This window comes from Ochotona princeps, chromosome 2 (genome assembly GCF_030435755.1).
Source record: "Ochotona princeps isolate mOchPri1 chromosome 2, mOchPri1.hap1, whole genome shotgun sequence".
Classification (NCBI taxonomy): domain Eukaryota; kingdom Metazoa; phylum Chordata; class Mammalia; order Lagomorpha; family Ochotonidae; genus Ochotona; species Ochotona princeps.
In genome coordinates, this window is record NC_080833.1 from 54824331 (window position 1) to 54849778 (window position 25448).

General features: G+C 39.2%; 1 protein-coding gene across 4 annotated transcripts in view; it reads left to right on the forward strand.

Annotated features, from left to right (window-relative positions):
• LOC101536684 (cAMP-specific 3',5'-cyclic phosphodiesterase 4B) overlaps positions 1-24085 on the forward strand; it is a 40223-nt gene extending 16138 nt beyond the window's left edge. For all 4 annotated transcript variants that reach the window (XM_058657729.1, XM_058657715.1, XM_012928028.3 and 1 more), the window contains 9 exons: positions 6649-6742; positions 12026-12204; positions 13341-13439; positions 13583-13747; positions 15453-15552; positions 17428-17582; positions 17700-17822; positions 18521-18703; positions 21899-24085. In XM_058657729.1, the coding sequence (XP_058513712.1) occupies positions 6649-6742; positions 12026-12204; positions 13341-13439; positions 13583-13747; positions 15453-15552; positions 17428-17582; positions 17700-17822; positions 18521-18703; positions 21899-22264 (1464 nt within the window). In that variant the 3' untranslated portion in view covers positions 22265-24085. The remainder of the gene's footprint in view (positions 1-6648; positions 6743-12025; positions 12205-13340; positions 13440-13582; positions 13748-15452; positions 15553-17427; positions 17583-17699; positions 17823-18520; positions 18704-21898) is intronic.
• The last annotated feature ends 1363 nt before the right edge of the window (positions 24086-25448 follow it).

Genomic DNA, 25448 nt, shown 5'->3' on the forward strand with positions numbered 1-25448 from the left:
TCAATAACGTGTGTCATATCTTTTGACATTTTCAGAAATTCTAAGAAAAATGGACAGCAGCAAAGGGAATAGATCAGAAAAAATATCTATTGTGGGAGCTTTTAAAAACCTAGTGTGAAGATAACAGCAATTGTCGTCAATTGAAAAAAACTGTTTTTGATTCTCTATATGAAAGAACTAATGGTTTGTCCTTACTTTGCATTTTAATATGTCACTTGAGCAGCTACTTGTCTGTCAACCAAGAAGTGGAATTTGATTTTTGCTTCATCATAAATTCCATAATTGTTGCAAAATTATGATACGGATAGGGTGTTTGTTTTGCTTTATTTATCATGAAGTTCTATCTTATTGGGTAGTCAGGAAGAGAATCACTCAAATCTAGCATCTTTGGGAGACTTATTTCTGCTTTGGCATATGAATACTGAGACTGATCCATTTTCCCTGTTGGGTGAGAGGTTTGCTGCAGATATTAATAAATACAACTTATTTGTTCAGCTGACCCACTTATAAGGTAAGTAGAGGTTCATGGGCAATGGCATGCCCATTATTCCTTCTTTAACCATGTCACCAACCCACTCAGCTCAACTTTACCTGCCTCTCAAGTAAAACTAACATATGACTTAGGAAACTGAATAAAAAGTTTCAGGATGTAAAGTTTGTAGGAGATGATATGTGTGGGTGTTATCAGATGATCTGGAAAGCTAAGAATTGTGGACATTGCAAGTTTTATTAAGAGATTTGGAGAAAGTATGTGATACCCTTGTTCTGACGTTTGTTCTTCATTTTAATGTCAAATTTACAAAGTGTCCAAGCTTAGAAATTGAAGTCTATTTTATTTAATTTTCATTTCTTCCATACAAAATAAGTGCAGAAAAAGTAAGCTTTTGAAATTGAAAAGGACCTTAGAAATTAGCTCTCATCCAACGTAAAACTGAGCTCAAGTTACAAACACCCCCGAGAAGCTAATTCATCTTACATGAGAGTACACATCTGTTTAAGGCCAGAGCTCAAAAAGACAGAAGCTCTGCTTACCAGCTCTCACAAACTAATCTCACCACAGTTTCAGATTCTTTCTTCCTCGGCTAATCATTCAAGATTTCAGAAGAAATTTTCAACTCCTTTGCTTTCCCGATACCTGGGAATTCTTATTAACTTATGACTAACAAAGTATAAAATGTGAGTCAAAAGTTAGTCCCTAATAAAGTCATTGTGACTTTAATGACTTCGGCAGTTGTTTCATACTGCAAAAACAGGAAGATCTCATACAATAAGGCGCCTGTCTCACAGCTGGGCTCCTGCGTAGATGGCCACCCACCAGAGTAACTACTCAGGCTGTCTTCCTCTCCTTGGCACCTTTATTTTCCGTTCTTAGAATTTTCTCCTATTGACTCTTTGGGAGGTTTATCAATGAAAAGAAAGAACTGCTTTAACTAGTCTTCAGTAGGCTATATGCTATTTTGGATCACGTTGGATTCACTCCAAAGTGATTACCAGGACACTTCCATCTTAGAAGTAGTCACATGCACAGTACCAACTCCTTGCATTATCAGTCTTCTGGATTGTTTTGTTCTTAGAAACCAAATTGATGGATGTTAGGTTTAGAATGACTGAGTTCACCCCAGCCCACCATTCCTGTGTGATTAGTTCAGCTACATTTCACTGCTGAGTTGGTGCTTGCTTGCCTGTGAGTCTGCATAAAGCTCAAACTGAATCTTTGATGAGAAATACAGAAAAATGATGACATATTCCATGACTTCAGAAGAAACAGGCATCATCTCTGTCGTAGCTTTGAAGCTAAAGAATAATTGAAGCCATCAAAGAAAAAGCTCATCATTAAGAACAATAGATTTTTTATCTTTTATTCTATATATTTTAAATAACTTCTATTAAAAGTGGCCTATTAAAGTCACAGATTTTGTTGATGAGGTATATTCTGGGCAAACAATAATAAATCATTCCTGTAGCAAATGACACTTTCTTGGCTTTTCAAGAAAACGGTTTCAACCTCTAGCAATGTTTGTGAATCTACCATCAGGTATAAGCTTACAGAGGCATTAGAGGAATTTGTGTTACTAAGGGTTCATTCACAAACTTTGCTTGTCTGTGTTGAGCAGGGGATTTGGCCATTTCCTCTGGGGACATTATTTCTAGGTAGGCTCTAACTGGGATTCTTGTGAAGGTAGATTCTTACAGAAAAATAGGATCTATGTACATTTGACCCATTTATTTTTGACATAGGGTGCTCCTGTTCATGAATGTCTCTACTGTATTTGATAAAAATTTTCCATCACTTTCAGTTCTATAATTACTTGGGACACAGTTCCACTCAGGAACTGTTTTACCCTGTGTTTGAGCTGAACCCCTAACGTGATAAATAGGCAAGGAGTCCCTAAGAATCTTGTGTTCTAAAACTCTGAGGGATGACAAATATTTGTCTCCCTTTGTTGGTGACTTATTCTGGTAGGCTGAAATATTTCCTATCGAGTATTTTTCTAAGTATCACAGAAGTTCAGTTTTCTGGGAACTATTAATTGCTGGTAAGTGTATGTCCAATCTGAAAGAAAGCAGCCACAAAATTTCATAGAGTCATGACAGATTATGATTGGAAAAGTATGACTCTAAAATCGTACATCATCCTCAATTCACATATGGCAGGTAAAGGGACTCTTAGTGAAAGCTGAGAATTAAAGTCAAGCATGGTCAGCTGTCTTGTGGCTACTTCTGGCTCATCAAAAACAGCTTCCATCTGGGAATCAGAGAACCGAGCTACGCTGAGCTCCTCAGTTCTCTCCCTAGCCGTAACCTCAGAAGTAATTTCTGTCTGCTCCATTTCTTGATGTGTCTCATCACACAGGCAAGCACCAGTCTTACTAATAGGACTCTGCATTACTAGACTGTAGCACATACCCACATCTGCCCCTTGTACAGAGCAGGACAGAAGTGGGCCCTTCATAAATGCTTTTTGATGACAGCAATGATGGCTTTAGTCAGTGCGGTTGGGCCCTCCCTTGTGGAGGAGGAAAACCAACAGTTGTTGCTAAGCAACATTTAAAAAGACTGGCTCGGTTTCTGACACCAAGTGACCTCCATTACGTACTTCATTATGTTGTGTGTTTTATGGTTGCTTTAAGTTGAGTGAGTTTTGGTTGTATGGTCGTGCTTTTAGCAAAAGGCTCATTGGAGAATAATTTAGACCTGAGAAGGAGAAAGGTGGTATAGAGGAGTGTGCCGACCTCTTTAAGAAAAGCAGAAGAGGGAAGGAGTATGATTTACTCTCACTCCGTTTCCTCCTCCCACCCTGACAGTGTATTCCACCAGGACTCTGCCATTGGAAGTCTTTAGTGATCTTTTTGACTGTTTCACCTGCCATTATCTTCTGAGGTAAAGCTCCAATACGACTAATCAAGAATTGGGCCGAGTCTCTCCAGACTGCTCACTGTTAACTGTTCTGGTTAACCATTGTGTCCTAATATATCTCAATCATTCTATTAAAAAGAAGAGTGTTCATTTGCTCATTTGTTTTTCTTAGGGTACTGCTATCTCTTGATTGCTTTGCCTGACCATTTTCAGTACATATTCATTATTTGTATATATTGATCAAATACATTATTAACTGCCATGATTGATGTCATACAAACCTAATTAACTCCAGAACATGCTTAAGTATTTTAAAGAGAGTCTAAAAGTAACAAAATAAGGATGTTTATCTGAGGGAATGTTGTATTGGTCTAAGTTTTTTTCTTTTAATGAATTTATTTGAAAGGCAAAGATACAGGGAAAGAGAGGAAGAGACAGGGGAGAGATCTTGCATCTGCTGGCTCACTCCCCAAAAGGCTGAAATAACCAAGGCTGGGCCGGACCAAAGCCAGCAGCCAGGAGCTTCTCTCTGGTCTCCCAGCTTGGCCCATCTTTCACTGTTTTCCCGGGCATATTACCATGAAGCTGCATGGAAAATGAAGCAGCCAGGACTTAAACCAGTGCCCATACAGGATGCCAGCATCATAGGTGACAGTTTTAGCTGCTATGCCACAACGGTGACCTTGGCTTGTCTTCACAGAGAACATTCTGAAAGAGATCATCCATCTCCAAACTTTTTACATGATACGTTTACTACAGTCCAAGAGAAGTTGCTTCTTTGCCGGTGTTAAATAGAGTAATCGGAGCATTTAACATTCCCTTTCTCAGCTTCTAATTCTTTTGTATACTTTCTGTCATTTGAAGACTAATGAGTGGGGACCATTGTGACTCAGCAGTTATATCTTAAAACACAAATACCTGGGAATTTATGTGATTCACCTGAATTAAAATTGCAAAGAGGCTCAATAAGCAAAATGCACTGAGATAATTGATTCAGAGATGTTTGGTTACAGCTACTAACACGTTGTCTCCTGGGAAAATACACACAGAAACCAGCAGAGTTACCCAGAAAAAAAAGATGGCTGTGCTTCTCTGAGGACAATGCATAGTGCAGTAGCCTAGCAGGCAGGAATTCTGACTTGCATTAGCTTCACCCTGACAGGCTAGGTCTCCTTGGCATGGGCAGTGGTGTGCCCAGGGGCTTGGATGCTTGAAGTAAAGCTATTGTTGAGTGCAGAATGCTCATTTGAAAGGGAATGCCTCACAGGAAAGAAAGCCAATTGCAAGTTGGGGCTGTTGCTATGGTGCTTTGCTATTCCTTCAATATGCTGCACATGAACTCCTGTGATTGCAAGGGTAGGATAATAGAGGGGAGGGAGGAGAGGAATTGAATTGGCTTGGTTTGGGAATCCCACTGCAGTAGGGTTCTATTCTTAGATCTTCTTGCTTATTCGCTAAAGCTGACAAGGACAGGTAAGGGGAGAGGATGAAGGAGGGAGCGAGAGGGAGACAGACCTCTATAGGAAAGGAATGCCTTTTTCAACATGCCCTAGGAGGCTAAAATAAAATGAAAATAATGTAGCCTCTAAACATTTCTAAAATAATTATGAGATATAGCACTGAAATACCAAGTAAACAGTCATTCACATCCCAAAATAATTTGCTGTTCAGCTAGCAAAAAAAAAAATTTTCCCAACACATTCTAGATCCTAGATGGAAAGATTAAAGAAGTTTAACCTAATTGTCAGATGCTTCTAATATGCATATTATTGAGCTGAAGGAGTGCAGAAAAATCACATGTTGCATATAAGCCACTTTTCAAGCAAAATAAGTTAAATCCATTCTCATTCATTTTGTTGTGAAAGAAGGGGAAACGCATCAGCCTACCATCTGTGGGCAAATAATCCTCAGAAAATCCTGTTAGAAACAAAAAACATCGTGTATACTGGGAACCTAGTCTGCAGACAGACACAATGCTAACCTTTTTCCATGCAAGAAAAATGTTCAGAAAGTAAATCAATCAACTGCGCCATCTCTGAAAGAATTGGAGGGGCTGAGCTTTGTGCGCAGCTGCATCAGCGGACAGCAGGACAGCAGTGGAGAGAGAGGGTTAAGGAACACCTAGTCGAAGTGGGGGAGGGTAGAGACTTCAGATTTGCTGAAGTATTCATGGGGCTTCCTCCATTTTCATCTTCTGCTTCTCAAAAGATGGCTGTGTTTCCCTGTCTGGCAAGTCCTCAGGAAAGAAGAATTGCTGCTTCGTTGCAGAGTTCAGCTGAGTAGGACTAATCTAGAGTGGAAACCCCTTCAGCCTCCAGGGCTATTCATAATTCATAAGTGCTGCAAAGCAGCCAGCTGAATACATTTGGACAGGCTCTTGCTCCTTCGTGCAATGCCTATTTCATTACTCTCTCCTGCCAGGAAATAAGCAGAGAGCACGGGCTTTTTGTAAGAGTGGAGTGCGAAGATGGGTTTTGCCTGGATTAGGAAATGCCATCAATTTTGGAAGCTTTGTCTTTTCTAAGTTGTGATTATTTTACCACTGGATCTGCAGGGCTTTCCTGCTCCTTTTGGGACTGCTCTTTCAGAACTCTGAATTCTTATCCAAGGGATTTGTGGATTGTGGCAAGGAGAACATCCAAAATGCCTGAGGCAAACTATTTGTTATCTGTATCTTGGGGTTACATCAAGGTGGGTTAATTTCATTATGTTATTTGTCTTTGGTAGACATCTACATGTTTTCTGTAAAGGAGAAGACAGCTGTAATATTTTACCTTATGTATTCATTTGATCCACTGGGGTGTGTAACTGTAAAATAAGTGCATATTGTATTACATTGTATTTAAACAGGTTGTGCTATATTTTAACCCTATTCATTTTAGTCAATTCTGTTTTTAAAGGATGCTTCTTTTCTTAACTTTCCTTAGAGTTTCATATAGTCTCATATCTCTGTGTATCAGATTATTAAATTAAAATGTGTTTTAATTGCCAATAAATGCACTTTTAAAAATAGTTATGTATTTAAATGAAATTATCTTGACCTGTATGAAAAATTGTTTTTTGTGGTGCATCTTCAAGTAAAATTAAATGTCAGTTTCCACAAATCTTAAGCAGGTGATGTTAGAATAATGTAAAATGAAAACGCATTATGTTTGGTAGAACCGATATTGTTTATTTAGTGATATCTGCATGTTCAGTCTGTTGGTACCAGACAGTAAAGTTGAAGAGAATTTAAAGTCGTAAATTTTTGTTTCTCAGTTGGTTAATGCATGTTTGTGTTTCATTAAACAGTTCAAAAGAATGCTGAACCGGGAGCTGACACACCTCTCAGAGATGAGCCGATCAGGGAACCAGGTGTCTGAATATATTTCAAACACCTTCTTAGGTAAGACATTAACTGGGGAAAATCTGTCCCACGATGCAGCTTTCTCTTCATTATTTTTGGCAACTTATCAGCCATCCCTTATGAATTTGGAATGAGGCTAAGCAAAAAAGCCAAATTCATCTAAAGTAACAACTAAGCCCAGTTCTTAGGGGAAAAAATTAAAAGATAAATTATTATTCAAATAAGAATGAAAATATCTATCAAGTGCAGAAGGCTATCATGAACTGATTGGATTTACATGACACAGTCCCCTGTCATCTCCTTCGCCATCTGCATCTCTGTCCAGTCCTCAAAGTACTGGGGACCCAACCACCTAACCTGAGAGACAGCTCCACCAGCTTCTGACAAGCTATTCCCTTTGTTCTTATGCTAACTGGGTTTCCAAAGCATTTTATAAGGCCTACAGTTCAGGAGTAAGTCTAGAGTGATTTGGTCCATGAGAATGAGCTTTGAAAATAATTTGAGGAATGCCTTGCCAGTTTTTAAAATAAATGGGCAGGAGAGAGGTGTTGGGTTTTCATATCTCTTGAAGTTAATTTTCTGCAACCAGCATCATTATCTTCCCAGTGTGATCCTCTATCTGGCTTTCTCTGTTGTTGCATTGCTAGCATTCAGCCCAAGACACTAACTGAAAAAAAGGTCTGTGCAAATCATCCCCAGCTAAGGCAGTTCTCCTGTATGTATTTGGAATCTTGATTGAATAAGGACTGCAGAATATGCAAATTGGTACTTCAAAGAAATGAGTGGCATTCAGATTCTGATTATGTTGACTTTCAATTACTGCTGAGTTAAACCTGTTTGTAACAGCTCATCTTCCAGGGAAGTAGCCCTGTTACAGCTCCGCAACATATGCTCCCTTCCTTTTGGCACGGTCACCAATCAGATCTGCTAGCATTCTTCTCAGTGCTTTACGGAAACATGTACCTCTTCAGGTTTTATGTTTAAAAACCAATTTTATTTCTCTAACACCAAGACAGTTCCTGCTGCCAAAAGATCAATTAGCTTTCCCTTTGAGCAGCCTAGTACAAAGCTCACTGTGTTACTCTGCAGTTGAGGGTTACCCAACACAACGGACAAGTGGAATGTGATGTCAGCAGCACCTGGTTTTCTCCAGCTGCAGTTGCAACAAAGAACAAAGCAGAGGATATATTCAGACATGCTCATTTCCAGGGGTGGTTAGTGTATCTGAACAGAAAACATTACATCCTGAGTTCTTTCAGCTTATTTCTCGCTCATTATTCCTTTGGAGACAGGGGTTTCCATTGACCATTTTAGGTATACCCTATTCTGTGACAACTGCCCTCCAGCTTGTGAAATATAACTAGCAGTGTTTTGGGGACATTTATATGGATTAATGACAATCGGCAAAAATAAAATCAGTAGCTGCAAGATCTCACTTTTGCTTTCATAGATGTTGCATTTTAAACTACCAGGGCTTGTGTATCTTCTAAGATGATTCTTTGTGCTAGTGTTAAAGTTGCATAATGTCTCTAAGCCCTTAATCATCCAGAACTAGATTCTTCATTTGAAGTCTTCTTCAATGTACCTACCAAGGACAAGAATATTTTAGTATGCCAATTAATGTTCTTAATCAGCTGAGGCTATGAAGAAAACAAGATCGTAAAATAATAAAAATGAACTCCAAGTCTCAAAACTGTATCTTAAAAATGGGCAAATATCAATCCTTTTGTGAATATTGTAATTTGCTATTTAGGTCCACTTCCAATAACTTGGATTCTCATTTTTCCAAACATTAAATTATTAAGAGCAAATTGTTGAGGAAGGTTATTAGAATTTCAGTCTCTACAAACTGTAAGCACTAAGAGGTTGGTGCAACAGTATGTATGTATGTATATATGTATGTATGTATGTGCTTAAGTATGTGCATGACCAACCCCATTAAAAACAATTGATAGTTTAGGATTTTAGATCTTCTTGGGGAAAAAAATTAGGGCAAAAAAAGCCATTATGTAAACAAAATGTGCCTTAGTTGCAGCATTTTTGAAATGGGAGTGCTGAAATGGATGATGTCACAAGTTCCTTCCAAATCTGACATTATATGATTGATTTGCAAAGAGGTCCCTGACAATCTGGATTCACTGTGTTACAATGTGACCATCAAGAACAAGCAAAGCTTGATGCCAACGTGCAAATGCAGGACATGGGGCTTTCAGGTCTGTTGGTGCTGAGCATGGGGACTGGTAGGGGCCTCCCTAAGGGACCATCAAGTCTTCATAAGCTGTCAAATCTGCAAGGGACCTCAGAGGCATCAGCAGAGAAAACAGAGGCCCATAAGGATGGAAGAGCTTGATGAAAATCAGTTGCCCAGGATGTTCCTGAGTAAGAACTGGGACTTAGCTCTCTTGACGTCTGAACCTACCGTGCCTAGCACTCTTGTAACCAACAAAGAATGCTAGTAAGAACCGTGACCATATGGAAGAGTCCACATTTAAGGACATTAAAGTTATGTGTACATTGCTTTGAGGAAAAAAGTCTTTTAAGAACCAGGATTATTAGATTTATACATAGAAGGTGTTTAAATTTCTAGTAATTCAAAAAGGCTTTTGCCAGAACAGCACAGCTTGGTCAGTGAGCACAAAATGAGAAAACCTCAGTATTTTATGTTAAAAAATATACCAATAAGAGCCACTGATTACTGGGATGCATCATCAAGGGAAGAGATACCTCCGTATATCTGAGAATCAATGCAACTTATTTTGTCCCATCTGAACAGGTGGTGTTTAGTGACAAGGCAGAAACCAGGCTAGAGACTATTTACTAATCCAGGCATTTTGGGATACTGTTCTATGATAATGGGCACCAGCTTATGGGGATAATATCTAAGTTCAGTGTAAATAAAGCAGAACATAGATAAAGTGAGCATAAAAAACCAAAATGTATAGATGTGATACCACAATTTGGTTAATACTTTATAGACAGGAACAGTTATTTTTAAATTTCCTACTTAACATTGTAAAGCCTAGAATTTATAATTTCAATATATGAGTACAAGAACTTAGGAATTTCATGTATTTAATGGTATTAAGATCTAACAAGAAAAGCCCCTCAATTTGATTAGATACCCTCTCCAGCCTCTCTCTGTTTCTTTCACTCTTTTTCCACATCGCATCTGTTTCTTATTTGTTTAATACTGGCCCTATTGCAAATGCAAATGCATCAAATGTTTAAGGTGATATGTGGTGCCTCTGTTTCAGGTTACTTCCGCACGATGCTGGCTCAGCGTTTAGCGAAAGGAAATTCAGAATAGTGAAGCTTAGCAGTGGCTCCACTGCCTGCCCAGGGAAACACCCACTAATGGCAAATTGGCACTACCCATGAATAATGGTCTCCTTCTTTATTGCCATGTTCCAGACACTGGAGTGGTTCAGCTCAATTACTCAGTGTTGCACAGGAGTTTTAATTAAACAAAGGGAAAAAGCTGCTCTTCCCACTGCAGATGGTTATGTCTGCTGTGGCACAGAAGGTTCTCACAGCCTCTTTAACCTGATGTAAAAAATGGGATTGGGAAAAGGCTCTTCATTTTAGCCAAAACTACGAATAATTAAGAATGAAGTGACAGGGAAGAAAAGTAACTTCAAAAATATTATAATACATAGTTTTTATGCCAGAGATTGCACAGCAGGAAAGCGAATTTTTCACCCACAGGAACCTCAGTGCCTGGATGCTATGCTATTAAATCACCGTGTCTGGGACAAAATAATTGCAAAATAAATATCTGTTAAATAAGTTGCCCTTTGAGCTTGGGAAGTTGCTGACTTCATCTGAAAAATGAAAGTGTGGGATTGTTATTAGTTCCCAGACCTGACCCAGATTATCCGACTCACTCAGGAATCTTTTAAAAAATACACATTCAGTAGGATTGCTGGGTAGAGCCCATGAATCTGTGCTTTTTGAAAGCTTCCTGGGTGCTTTTGATGTCAGACTTAAGTGGGAAACCACTAAACTCACTGAGGTGGTCCCTTGCAATCCTTCCTAAGAATAAATCACAGGCTTGTGGATAGGAGTTGTGGGGCATTCTAAAATATCCTGGGATCCTAGAGGTGGCAGTGCTGCAGCCAGATAGTGAGAGGTAATGAGGCGGGTACTGTCTGTGCTTGCTTAGATGTGATGGAATGTCCTCTGGCTCCTGGGAGCAGGCAGAGTTCCATGGCGAGAACATGTGATCATGCCATCCTCTGCAAGGGTCTGGAAGCAAATGAGCTGGACCCCCAGCGTGCCTCCTGGAAACGTGTGCTTTACAAAGAGAAGTGTCCTCTTTGTCAGAATGACTTCCAAGTAAAGATCAATGCGAGCACTGCCGAAAGCTGCATTAACTCTTTCAGCCACAGGGTATCACTTAGTTCAATGGAGTAGCAATTAAACAGTTTAATCCAATCACTGCCTCTGCAGGCACGCCAGCATCCCTGTGGGCTTTCAAGAGTTAATGCAGTTTTCAGAAATCTCTGCATTTCTCAAGAAGCGTGATGAAACATTTGGTTGCTGATATTTGAACAGTATACCATAAAGGCAAGCGCTTTTACTGGCAGATAGATACTTTTTAAACCAATCTCTGTTTACATTGTTTCAACTGAACTTAAAAATATCAAATAAGATGAGCATAGATATTTAATAAACGTTAATATGTGCATAAGCATAATACCTTATAATGACGTTAGAAATGATAGATCTTTTATTAGTAGTAGAATGAATGGATACAAGTCAAGAAATAAAACTGAAATTATAAACCTCACATGTTAAAAAGTAGGATTTGAAGATTGTGAACCACTTATTTCACTTAACATATGTCCTGCCTAATTAAGTGTACCCAGCTAAATCATATGGATTTCCTAAATTAAAAATTAAACTATAACAGAATGAACAGAATATAAACCCTGTTTTTATTAATCTAGGTTTGGTGAGTGGACATTTTCATTATACAAACATAGAAATTATGCACAACTGATAATAAATCTACATGGAAATATCTATGCTGCATTTTAAAAATGTTATCAGTATAACCTAAACTACACAGAAAGCAGCATTATTAGGCTTGAGTTCTATCACTACTACTCCTTACACAAGTTACTACAGCTCAGTTTGCTGAAGAATAACATGGAACAACAAATTCCCATGTTTTCCCTCACCCACTTCACAAAATTGTCTTGAAAATCCAGTAAGAGAAGCCAAGAGAGTCTTTTATAAGATCCAAGCCTCATTCCATAATGCTGCCATGTATCCTCACTGCCATATGTACTGAAAAACATATTCCTTGGTCTGTTACAGATAAGCAGAATGATGTGGAAATCCCATCTCCCACTCAGAAAGACCGTGAGAAAAAGAAAAAGCAACAGCTCATGACACAGATAAGTGGCGTGAAGAAACTGATGCACAGTTCGAGCTTAAACAATACAAGCATCTCACGCTTTGGAGTCAACACAGAAAATGAAGATCACCTGGCCAAGGTGTGTATACGCTGGGTTTGTGTGCACATAGCACTTTGGTTTACAATAAAGCTCTGCTCGTGTAACAACAAATGGTAGGTATTGCTTTTGGCGTGTGTGTGTGTGTGTGTGTGTGTGTGTGTGTGTGTGTGAAAGAAAGAGTTGAGTTCTGTAATGGACAATTTCTCATGAATCAATAATCCTTCAGAAGGGACACTGGGGGAATTTCAAGGGAAGACCAATAACTGGTCTAGATTATCATACAGGGACATGTGTTGGATCAGTATGCCAAGTCCCAATGGGAATATCTGTATGGTCTGGCTGGGCTGGGCAGAAATGGAGACACTGACAGCACTGACTTTGGAGCCCAGATTCCACATGTAGAATAAGGCATCGAGAATTCACTCCTTCTCTAGGCAGTCATGCAGAGGGACTATGGGAATATGAAATGAGCCTTTGTGAGCAAGTAAACATTCAATGACAACTTTGGAAAGTGTCATTGGAATAAACTTGATGAAACACTATGCCGATCCGCTGTGGGAGAACCTGTATGTGTTACTCCAGGAAGTTACTCAGAATGAGATAAATTGCTCCTTAAGTCAAATAACCCTGGAATAATCCCTGAGCACAGGCCTGAGTAAAGCTTCCTTTAGGTCTACTGTGGCAGAGCAGTCCTGCGATGTGATTGACTGGCCTTCCTCATGACCATTTACCTCATGTTCAGGCTGAGTTCTGCACACTCTGGTGGCTGCATCTCCCTGATCTGATGCTCAGTGACAATAGCCAGAGGGCAGAGTAAACTCCCTAAGACTGTTCTCAGACTGCTAAGAACGGGTCAGAGAGCTGAGAGGGAGGACCCAAGAAATGGGGCTGAAATGATCATTATTCACTATAGCCATCTTTGAAAGGCTCATGCATAGCAGTGAAATTTATAAATTGATCAACACTCTATTTTATTTAAAAAATGTTTAGAAACTTGTAGTTGTGAAAAGTGTATCCAATCTTCTAGATAATTCCTTTTTCAGACAGTCAATTAGAAAATTATACGTAGAAATTGGAAAAACTTAGGCAACCTTTGTTCAAAAAATAAATTTTAAGAAAAGAGACAAGCTAACAAAAGTGCCTTTGGTCATAAATTCCTCTCATTTTGATTACAGGAGCTGGAAGATCTGAATAAATGGGGACTGAATATCTTCAATGTGGCTGGATATTCACACAATAGGCCTTTAACTTGCATCATGTATGCTATATTCCAGGTAAGCAAACAGGAGTGAAATGTTGATCAGCCAGCTCTATTGTTCTTTATTATTTTTTCTCATCCCAGTTTCCTCTTTTGATTTAAACTCCTCTTGTCTTTAAACATCCACTTATTTGTGTCCTGATCCATTTTATTATGTAGGAAAGAGACCTCCTAAAGACATTCAAAATCTCATCTGACACATTTGTGACCTACATGATGACTTTGGAAGATCATTACCACTCCGATGTGGCGTATCATAATAGCCTCCATGCTGCTGATGTGGCTCAGTCAACACACGTTCTTCTTTCAACACCAGCTTTAGATGTGAGTAATTATGATCTGTTTTATATATATGCCTATCCTGCTTGTAAAATGTCATGCAATATTTATTGACAAAATTAATGTAACTGAACTTGCATCATTGAACTAGTGATTTATTAAGAACAATATCCATCAATTGTATTACTTATAAAACTGGATTATCTCTCATTCTGCTTTGCCTTTGAGTATCAAGCAAACCTTCCCTTAATATTACTTGCAATTGGGAATTATCTAATTATTAAACAGCTAACAGATTATTGATGGCAGAAGCCATGCCTTACTCATCATTGCAGTCCTAGTAAGGGCTACAATATGTCCCAAAGTGCCTGGTACATATCATATCCTCCATACCCATGGGTTGGTATGAATCACCCAGCAACATCCCAGGCATTGAAGAGGGAATTACAGAGATGTAATATCAGTTGTGCTTAGGATTCCTGCTGGGAATAGATATGCACTGGCTTATTCTTCCAAGAATTCATAAAACTAATTCTCTGAGGTGAAAAAAAAAGTAACTAAAATTCTAGAACAGAGGAATTAGTAATGGTGAAGTGTATATATATATATATATATATATATATACACACACATATATATATAGTAACACAAAGTTCAAAAATTCAAATATATATATTTGAATTTTATACATTTGAATATATATATTTGAATTTTTGAACTTTGTGTTACAATTTTATATAGACTGGGATTTCCCCCCCAAATTCCCACCCCCCCGACAGATTTTCCCCATTTTACTACAGTGGTATAGTCCTTCATAAGGAATCAGAATTCCATCAGTCTCTTATTTAAGTGTACCGCAACATTGCTGGTGCAGACAGTGTCAGACAGTCCAGCAGCCCATTGTCTGCACATTTCCAACAGCTTCCTTGGGAATCCATCTAAAGAGATTTTCATTGTGTCCTTAAGTGCTAGGATTGGTCCTAATGTGAGAGGTACAAATTTAACTGGTATTTGAAGAACCAAATGTTTTAAAAAGTCACAGATGATGAGCAAAGATATTCAGTCCCCAAATCAGAAAGATGTACCTGATAAGTACTAGATAATTTAGATGATTATACATGGCTGGGAGTAGAGAAGTCATCATGATATTAGCCTGAAGGGCTTCTAGTGGGGGTGTTAAGCTAAGCTTAACAATTTTCTCAAATCTTGTCCATGGTAAACATTTAGTGGATATGTATTGTTTGAGTGAATTGATGAATATTTCGATGTTTGTGACCAGACTATAAATTTAGCTCTGGGAAGCAATTTGTTGTCTCTTATGATCTGTAGTTTGTTTTTTTTTTTTTTTTTTTTCCTCTCAGTGATTAAGCTGAAAGCATAAGAACTTTTTTACATCTGAGACTGGAGCCAGTCTGGCATGCTTTTTTCAACTTGTATGTACTTGTGTTACATAAGTAATGTGCTGTTATACCACTGTTCCAAGAAGCAAACAAGATGTGTATACACACACAATAAGCATTGTGCTAATGCTTTCCAAGCCTCAGACTGAGGACTTGCTGTGAGAATGAGCTTTAGCTCTCATCTCTATCACTGCATGGCGATGATGATGAGCAGAATATATATTTAATTAACATACTGAAATAAAATCACAAGTTCATAATTCTCTTACCAGCAATGAAAAGGGAGTATTTTAAGAGTAAAGTAAATAACCAGGATGTGGTATTAACTGTGTTCTCTCTGTTCCTTCTAGGCTGTCTTCACAGACCTAGAGATTCTGGCTGCCATTTTTGCAGCTGCCATCCACGACGTGGATCACCCTGGAGTCTCCAATCAGTTCCTCATCAACACAAGTGAGTTCACCACTGGTACAGATAATCGTATGATTCGCTGTACTTTTTACCTCCCGATGTTTTCGTTATGGATAATAACAAGGGCAATGATGAGGTAATACTTCCATTGCACTCTGACTGCTCAGGCCTTTCCTGGATACCATGTGCAGTCTGGTAACACAATGTGTGAGGCACATGGAGCATTTGGAGAGGCTCTTAACGTTTTCAAAGTACAATATGAAAGGAAAAAATAGCACATGTGGAAATATCCAGAAAAGACAAGGCAAGCTTTGGTAATAAGGTGCTCTCACACAGAGCACAGCAACCCGCTGGTGTCCCCTCCGGGGAAGCAGGCACAATGTTGGATTTGAGCATGGCAACCTCCAAAAGAAACAAGATTCTCCTAAGAGCACTGGACCAAGTTTCCACAGTTCAGGAAGAGGGATAATTAAAAGGTCCACAAGTTCCACATGTTCTCTTCCAACTGCATAGGTTTGTTGATGGATGGTCTGTAGCTGACTGGGTAACTACTGTAACATTTAGACTTGATCTGTCCTTAGAAACCCAAACATGATTCAGGGCTTTTGTCATGCTCACACTGTTTGGTTTGCATGCTAAGAAAGATTTTCCATTCTCTCATAGATAATGCATTATCTTCAGGTTCTGAAAATCTAAGTACTTTTTTTTTTCTGCGAATACTGATTATTGTGCTGTGGTCATGACTAACATCAAGTGCTGACGTTTTTATAGAAATGATGTTTGAACTACTTGCTACGAAAGAGTCCTTGTCATCATTCCTCATTTTTAATCATCAAAATATTTGAGTATTATAGGTTTAAGATGTCATCCTGTTTTTCTTTCTTTTTTTAAATCTCATACCTTTACTGAAAAAAAAAATCTAAATTTTGAGTAGCTGCCTATCTCCTAATGTTATACGAGTTGTCATAGTGTGGAGCCATGATCCCATTCATATCAAGGCTCACAAAGAAAAAGGAAAAAATGAAAATGGTCTTTCTGCTGCAGCCCCCTGAAGCACAGCAGCGTATAAATCCTGCTTTTGGCTTTATACCCTTGATCACAGTGTGAACAGGGTAAGAGTGGTCAAATGACTTCATGGAACTTCCTGCCCTTTCTGAAGATGTTCTACAGAATCCACTGTTAAATCAATTGCAGATGCAGAGCAAAACCTGCAATTAATAACACATTGCCATCTTATTCTTGACAAAGAGAAAATATGGTTTCATGATTTTGGTGATCATATTCCCACATGTACAGTTTTATCTAGCCAAACAGTCTTTGATTCTTTTATGTAAAAGACAGGCTGGATCTCTGATATAAACAATCAAGAATACAGAAAAGTTATTAAAAATATTGTTAGTTTATCCACCATATTTACACAGTGTCTCAAAAATCTGTTATTTAATAAAGTGAATTTTTAAACCAGTATATTTTATCTTCTTTGAAAATCTGAAATGCAGCTTAGCCACGGATTAAATACAGCAAAGTGAGTGTGGTTTGAAAGTCTTAACACATTTGAGAAAGTCTAATGATCTGTTGTTCTTTGCTAAAGAACAGTATGTTGGGAAATCACAAACTAAGATTACAAAAGTATCTTTTAGCTGCTTAGAATCATACTAATGTCAAATTCTTTTTCTAAAATACAGAATGACAAAAAAAGGGGCTTTAGAGTTAGTGAATCTTAATCAAAGAGTAAGTTTATACCCTAATATCTACAGGAAAAATTGTTGTTGTTGTTGTTGTTGTTGTTAGAACAGGCACTTCTCTAGGAGGAAATGGCAAGTGGATGGTGGTTCTTGAAGTGATTTGTAGATTTCATGTTGAGGTGTTGCCAGTGCTTTATCCCTTTGTATTTACTCATCATTTTGTTGTTATTAGATTCAGAGCTTGCTCTGATGTATAATGATGAGTCTGTGTTGGAAAACCATCACCTTGCTGTGGGTTTCAAACTGCTGCAAGAAGAACATTGTGACATCTTCCAGAATCTTACCAAGAAGCAGCGTCAGACACTCAGGAAAATGGTCATTGACATGGTATGGAATTCAACTTCTCTTTTCCTAACATTTGTCTTTTTTATACTTACACTTACTTATTCTTTTGGGCAGACTGGATTTATTAACAAGTTTTGGGTTTTTGTCTTTTTTTCCAAGGTGTTAGCAACTGATATGTCCAAACATATGAGCCTGTTGGCAGACCTGAAGACAATGGTAGAAACAAAAAAAGTTACAAGTTCAGGTGTTCTTCTCTTGGACAACTACACTGATCGTATACAGGTATTTCGTTTAAAAGCAAAAGACTTTACCACAAAAACAACCCAAAGCTGTTCAAAGAAGAAGAGAAGGAAGAGAGACTTAAATTCAGTTTAGTTGCATGTCCTAGGCTGTTAGTACATCTTTGAGACTATTTTAAGAACAAGCTAAGGAAAATGAACATTCAAGCTTGTCCTCCAATTTATAAGGAAAAACATAGCCCTATTTATTGAATTACTTAGTTCTAAAAATAAACTGAAAAATCTATTTGTAATAGGACATACGTGACTGCTGGTCCCAAAAACATGTATTTTGATACAAATCCCATAGACAAGAAATTTGTTAGTTCTGTTTTGGTTGTACAAATTGTCATCAGATGGTCTCCTCTTTCCACAAGTGGAAAATATGAAGACATCCACTTAGTAATTCTTTGCATTCTTTCCAAACTGTGGAAAGGACATCATAATAGCATAGCATTGGGCCTCTAACACCCCTGTCAGCCTGAGAAGGCGTATATGCTCCCCTTTGGGTCTGTATAATGTTAAAAAAAAAAAAAACTGATTAATACCATAGCAAGATTGCTTTTCTTGGATCACACGCCATAATTATCATGCAACTAAAATGTTCTTGAATTTGGTCCCAAGTGTACTAGGATGAGAGATAGGATGTGTTCTGGCAGTATTTACACTTAATTTAATGAGGTTTCCCCAACTCGTTTGCAGGTCCTTCGCAACATGGTACACTGTGCAGACCTGAGCAACCCCACCAAGTCCTTGGAGCTGTATCGTCAATGGACAGACCGCATCATGGAAGAATTTTTCCAACAGGGAGACAAAGAGCGGGAGAGGGGGATGGAGATCAGCCCGATGTGTGATAAACACACAGCTTCTGTGGAAAAGTCCCAGGTAGTTACAATGAGATTTTCAAAGCTTCTGTGAGTTCTACTGATTATAGAAATAGAGAGTTCAAACTAGTCCCTTTCCTTTTATAGAAGATAGATACATGGATAGAACAGAAGACAGACAGATGGGTGGATAGGTAGATAGAAACATAGACATCATGAAAATGAAGCCATTGTATATTTTGTTCCATTACACGTATGACAAATTTCCCTTCTTCATTATGCACAATTTCACAGGACAGGGGTAAAATTATCATCAGAAACCCATACAAATTGACACTGTATTGTTAACTGCCCCTGATCATAGTAAGCCAGGTGGTTGAACTGAGTGCTACTGCTCCCCCATCACCCTCCCCACTAGGTTTCTTCCAGCTTCGTCTTCCCCCAAGAGCACCATTCCTCACTCCTAATCCAGTACCTTGTCATTGCTGTCTCTTATAATCAAGCTTACTGTCACCATCCCCAGAGGTAGACTCTTCTTCCTCATTGTCAAAGCCTTGTCACATGTCCCATTTCAAGACACAGCTACACATTTGGGCACAGGCTAACATTTTCCGGTTGTGTCCAAAGCTACAAATTCTCGCAGACTGAGTATAGGAGAAAATGTTCTAAAGGAAAAGAGAGGAGAAATGCCCCAGGCACCAGTGGTGAAGAGTATGTAGCACTAGAGGTACATGTATCCATACACAGCCTTCCAGGACTACTGAAATGTCATCTTTTAGGAGAAAAAATGGACTAAGCAGTTGGCTGTGATTCAGAATGGGTTCATGTATTTGTCCAAAGTCTTTATCACAAAAACATCAGGATACTTGCTGTGGTGTCAATTTCCTTTCCTTTCTACTACAAATCCCAAATTGACATATATTAATAATAGCAATATACAGTTCTTTTGTAATTATTTTATTGCTTCTTAAAAAAACAACTAAATCAGTATAAATCTGTAAAAGTGAAGGATGCAATAAAATTCAAGAGGACATTGAGTTAATCGGGGCCAGTTAAGATTCTAAAGCCTGTATTAGAACGAATCAAAGTAAAGAAAAATAACACCCCTTCACTATTAACTGTAATGTTTTGAATTTATTTGATGTTCGTTGGCCTTTCATCACATTTTTCCACACATCGTCCCAACTGGAGCCCAAACAGCCTCATGAATTAGATAAGGCAGCTGTTTTCCCAGTTTGTCAGGTGAAGGAATTGTTGCTTGTTAAACTTCACCAGCTTCTTGGTGACCCAGCTCTCCTCCTCCCAGAGTTCTTCACTCCCCAATGTTGTGGATTGGCCTCCCTGTTGCCACGACTCCATCTTCTCTCCTGCAGATCAGCTCTATTGAATACTCTCTGATGAGTCTAACAATGAATCCCTTTCCTCGGTGCTCTTATGATCTGCAGAGTTCATTTAACCCATTACCTAGGAAAGAAGCAACTAGCAATTACCCGTCAAAAATAGTCCTAAGCATTTTTTAGCAGAGGTAAAGCAAATGAAGAAAGGAAATGCCTGCACAGTGTTCAGCTTATTCAGTTTTCCACAGTGCCTTGAGTTTGTTTCAGGTCTCTGGAAAACATCTTGAAAATAGTCTCTAAAATCCATTAAACATGGGCCCAGCGCCGTGGCCTAGCAGCTAAAGTCCTCGCCTTGCATGTGCCGGGATCCCATCTGGGCGCCGGTTCTAATCCCGGCAGCTCCACTTCCCATCCAGCTCCCTCTTTGTGGCCTGGGAAAGCAGTTAAGGACGGCCTATTGCTTTGGGACCCTGCACCCGCTTGGGAGACCCAGAAGAGGTTCCAGGTTCCCAGCATCAGCGTGCACCGGCCCGTAGCGGCTCACCTGGGGAGTGAACCATTGGACGGAAGATCTTCCCGTCTGTTTCTCCTCCTCTCTGTATATCCGGCTTTCCAATAATAATAAATCTTTTTAAAAAATAAATAAAATAAAATCCATTAAACACATTTGAAGAAGCAGATAGAATGAAAAAGGAGTGAGTAGGTGCAAGAGAAATATCTGAATCACTCATAGTCAATTTCTCATAACCAAATGTGGATTAGAAATGCCCTGACTTTGGTGTGAATATTATTTGTTAAGTGCAAAGTGATGAATGTATTTGAAAAATACCTCTGAGAAAGACTTTTTTGTATGTGATAGAGCTTCGATGCAGTGAGTGGCCAACTATTAGAATGATAACAAAGAGCAGTTTGCAGTGGACTGGAAAGGGAACTACTGAATGTCCCATGGATGACCTTGCTCATCTCCCTCTGTGTCCAAACCCAGCCTTCTCTCCAGCCCCCCAGACCATGACAGGGGAATTCCATTCCCTCATTCAACGAGTGCCTATTCTTTCTTTACCTGCCCCTTCCCCCAGTATTTCCTGTTTGTCCAACAATGTAGAGGTCAGCATAAGGCCACAGAGCTAGCTCATGCAGGATGCATAGTCTCTGTGTAAACCATAACAGAGCCATAACCCTCATATTTATTCACAGGAACACCAGCGAAAGGAATTGCTTAATTGTTTTTATTCGCCCTTCTTTCTCCTGATGGAAATGACTGTGTGCACTGTGCATCCAAAACAATTGCAGATGTATTCACAGAGGGAGCCTTTGTTTGTTGGGACCTGAAAGATTTTAAGGGTTTTATCAAACTCTGCTACAAGCCAAACATATCCCATAGAGCTTGAGGGACCAGCTCCCCATTATTCTAGCGCAGTGGTCAATGTGAAGCTATCATGAAAGTACATTGAGTCAGACTCCCTTAGACCTGGGCTTTCCTTCTTCAGAGGATGACTCACAGAACCCAAACAGTGGAAAGTCATTCCCAGCCAGGCTTCCATCCAGACTGCTTGAGGAAATACACTCTGAAGTAGTGAGACAAGCAAAGGCTGTGGAATCAGATCCTGGCTGCACTAAGTCCTAGCTCTACCACTTACAAGCTGCACAAGCTCTGACAAGATCTTTAATCTTAGTAAGTCTTAGTTTCCTGTTTTGTAAAAGAAGGTATCAGTACTTACTTTGCAGGATTAAGAGGGATAATTCATACATTACATCCAGTGCAAAACCAGCAATACAGAAAAGTGCTAAAATTATTATTATTATTATTGGTAAGCTTCCTGGCTTTGCTGCTGATCTCCCTTTGTGTGAAGACCAGGGCAGCTTATTAGATGTTCAAAAGCTCATGACAATAACAGATACATGATCTCATTTTTCTCCAGGTTGGTTTCATCGACTACATTGTCCACCCACTGTGGGAGACCTGGGCAGATCTGGTGCAGCCTGACGCTCAGGACATCCTGGATACACTAGAAGATAACAGGAACTGGTATCAGAGCATGATCCCTCAGAGTCCCTCTCCACCGCTGGACGAGAGGAACAGAGACTGTCAGGGCCTCATGGAGAAGTTTCAGTTTGAACTGACTCTGGAAGAGGAGGATTCTGAAGGACCTGAGAAGGAGGGTGAGGGCCACAGTTATTTCAGCAGCACAAAGACACTTTGTGTGATTGATTCAGAAAATAGGGATTTGCTGGGAGAGACTGACGTAAACATTGCGACAGAAGACAAGTCCCCAGTTGACACATAATCTCCCTCTTGCTGTGGAGAAGAACATTCCATCTTTGACAAGCATGCCAACTATGTGGTAGGGTCAGCCTGCCATGGGGGCCAAGGCCTACACAGGATAAGGGCCACCTGGCCTTTCAAGTTACTTGAGTTTGGAGACAGAATGCAAGTTCATGAAGCAAATAGCAGCTCAGGAAATTCCACACTTGACTTGCCTTGCTTGCAAGCATGGTGGAGAGCTGAAGCTTTATGTGGTAGTACAGGCCAGTGTTGATCACAACTAAGATGGCTTGAAAACGGAAGACACAAAACTGAGAGATTTTTCTGCACTAAGTTTCAGGAACCTGTCCTTGCTAGTGAGTGAACTTACTAATAACATCATTGATAAACTTGCTCACCTGTCCCCTTGTCTGCCAACCTGTGTGCCTTTTTTGTAAAGCATTTTCACGTCTTTAAAAATGCCTGTTGAATACCTAGAGTTAAGTATCGACTTCTACACAGATAAGAATTTAAAGTTCACCCAAACTTTTTTGGCTTTCTGGGAGTTAAAAAAAAAAAAAACAGGAAAGGAAACTGTCTTCCTTCTTTCTTGGGCAATATCTTTCACGTTGCTACAGTTAATTGCTAGCAGAGAGAAAGGATGCACTTCTAACCACATTGTGTTTCTTTCCCCTGTGGTCCAATCCAGTTCCACAATTGGCCTTATAATTTATCTCGCTTGCCTGCTTCCAACAGTATCTCTTCTCGTCTAGAGTTTCATTGTTTTGGCTGTAAACAGAATAAAGTTGAACCAACTAAGGGGCAGGAGGGGTAGTTGTGTTGTTCACCGTGGAAGTCTGTGTCATGCTCAGCTCACCAAGGCAGTGTGCCCTGATTTGTACTAGGTGCGTGTGCCACTGCGACTTGCATGATCCCTGTCTCCTTCTCCCCTCTTCAAAGACGCTGTTTCAATTTAATGCTGCCATCTTCCTCTTGCACTGCCTTCTGCACTAACACCTCCATTCCTGTTTATAACCATGTATTTATTACTTAATGTACATAATGTAATGTTTTGTAAGTTATTAATTTATATATCTAACATTGCCTGCCAATGGTGGTGTTAAATTTGTGTAGAAAACTCTGCGTAAGAGTTCAGAATTTTTCTTGTAAGATTTTGTATTGTGTATTATATATATATAACCCAAACGCTGCTTCAGAGAGATGCCCTGCTCAGCAGTAATGACTGGGGGTTTTGTCCAGAGTCTGCCTTTTCCCTGTCTAAGTTGCTAATGATGCACAACCCCTTTATGAACCGATTTTGCAAACAGGATTCTCACATTAGATACTAAATGGTTTATACTGAGCTTTTACTTTTATATAGTTTGATAGGGACAGTGGGCAATGGGACATAGTTTATACCCATGTTCCATCCAAATCTGTAGACGCAAGAGTTGGGTTCTAACCGGGTTCTATTATAATTGTGACTTCGGTTCAAAAAGAAACACTACATTTGCTCACAGAAAATTTTACTGCGAGTTTGCAAACTACTGACTGAAGAGCTAGCCTCCTGCCTGCCGTGACCCAAGGATGTCATGTTCCCATTCATTATAAAACAATAAAGCAATGTGAATTTTTATGATAAAATGTGAACTGATGTAGTATCTTAAGCAAATGTGAAGCTTCTTCTGATAACACTCATTAGGCCTCTTCCTGGTGTCAGTTTCAGTTTGTAACATATGTTTCATGCTTCAGTTCAGCATTGTGACTCAATAGATAACGAAAGTAGCACAATTGGGCATGACCAATAGGTTTGTGTGTCTATGAACACTGCATTGTTTCAGGTGGACATTTTATTTTCTCAATGTTTCTCACAATGTATGTTATACTATTATATATTGTGTTCAAATGCATTCTTAAGAGACTTTTATATGAGGTAAATAAACAAAAGCATGATTAAATTAGACTGTTCTGATTGATTCTAATGCATTCAAAGCATTCTAAATTACCCCACCCCACAAGAAAAACCAACTATCCTGCCTGGCCAGTCTTACACAGCTGAATTTTAAGAATCCAAGTCTTAAAGTCGCCCAGCTCAGAACGTTTCACTTCTTTCTTTGCAACTGTTCACTCAGCTCAGTGGTACAGCAGGGTGGTTTGTGAAGGGAAGCAAACAAAACCACTTGATTCACCGTGAACCATTTCCTTCTCTTTAAGAGTTTAAATACCAGATTAAAAAAAGTCGGGGGGAGGACTCCTCAACTTGGCTGAGTCCTCTAGAAAAGTAAATCATAGGCTCATAAAGCACCAGGGAAGTTTAGTCGGGTAGTCTTGTTGACTCACTTGACAGATGAAGAATCTAACATCCGAAGAGTCATCTTCCACCACAATCCACAGAGTGCGGGTGGACCTTTGGATCTTCCCAATGATCCATGAACTCTCTGTGATCGTCTGGTTATGTTTTTCTTTCTGGAAAGAACTGATCAAGTATCATAGATAAAATACACAAATGCTTGGCTAGAATCTTAAAGTCAGCATTTAAAAATATATATATTCTTGAAGAATGTGTGTGTGTGTGACTGAGTGGTAGGGTGGGGGGAAGAAAAGAGAAAGAGAAAGACAAGACACAGAGAGAAAAATATGGAAGGTTGCAATGTAAAAAAAAAAAATCATTGAATGGCCCTTCCACAGGGAAGTGTCTGTGAATCAGCAAGGGGGTGTCTTATTGACCTCTACCCTATAAGCTGAAGGGCAAGTGAAAATCAGCCAGTGCTGTAGACCCACTCTACCTGCTAGCCGTAGAGTCAAGTCTCGCAGCATTTTCTGCCATCGCTGACTTTTAGTGGTAACTCATCGTCTGAGCGTTCACAAATTCAGTCATAAACACGACTTTCCAATGCCCAGAGCTGTAAATATTTTTAAACATTTGCAGTTCTGTATTCTGTAAGAAGTGGTTCTTACCTTGTACAAATCAGAATCATGTGGAGAATGGTTCTGGTTTTGTTTTAAATACAGTTATTTGGCCAGCCCACCTTTCATATTTCTGAATTAATTTGCCTTGGGCAGCCATCAGATTTTTTTCCCAGATAATTCTTTTGTTCAGGCAGAGAACCATTGCTTTCAAGCTAAAAACCATGATTCTAGCTAAGACTTTCTTGCACCCCAGTTAGAGAGTTAGAGAGTTGTTCACTGTGCATTCATGCGAGGCAGCATTTCATGTAAAATAGAAC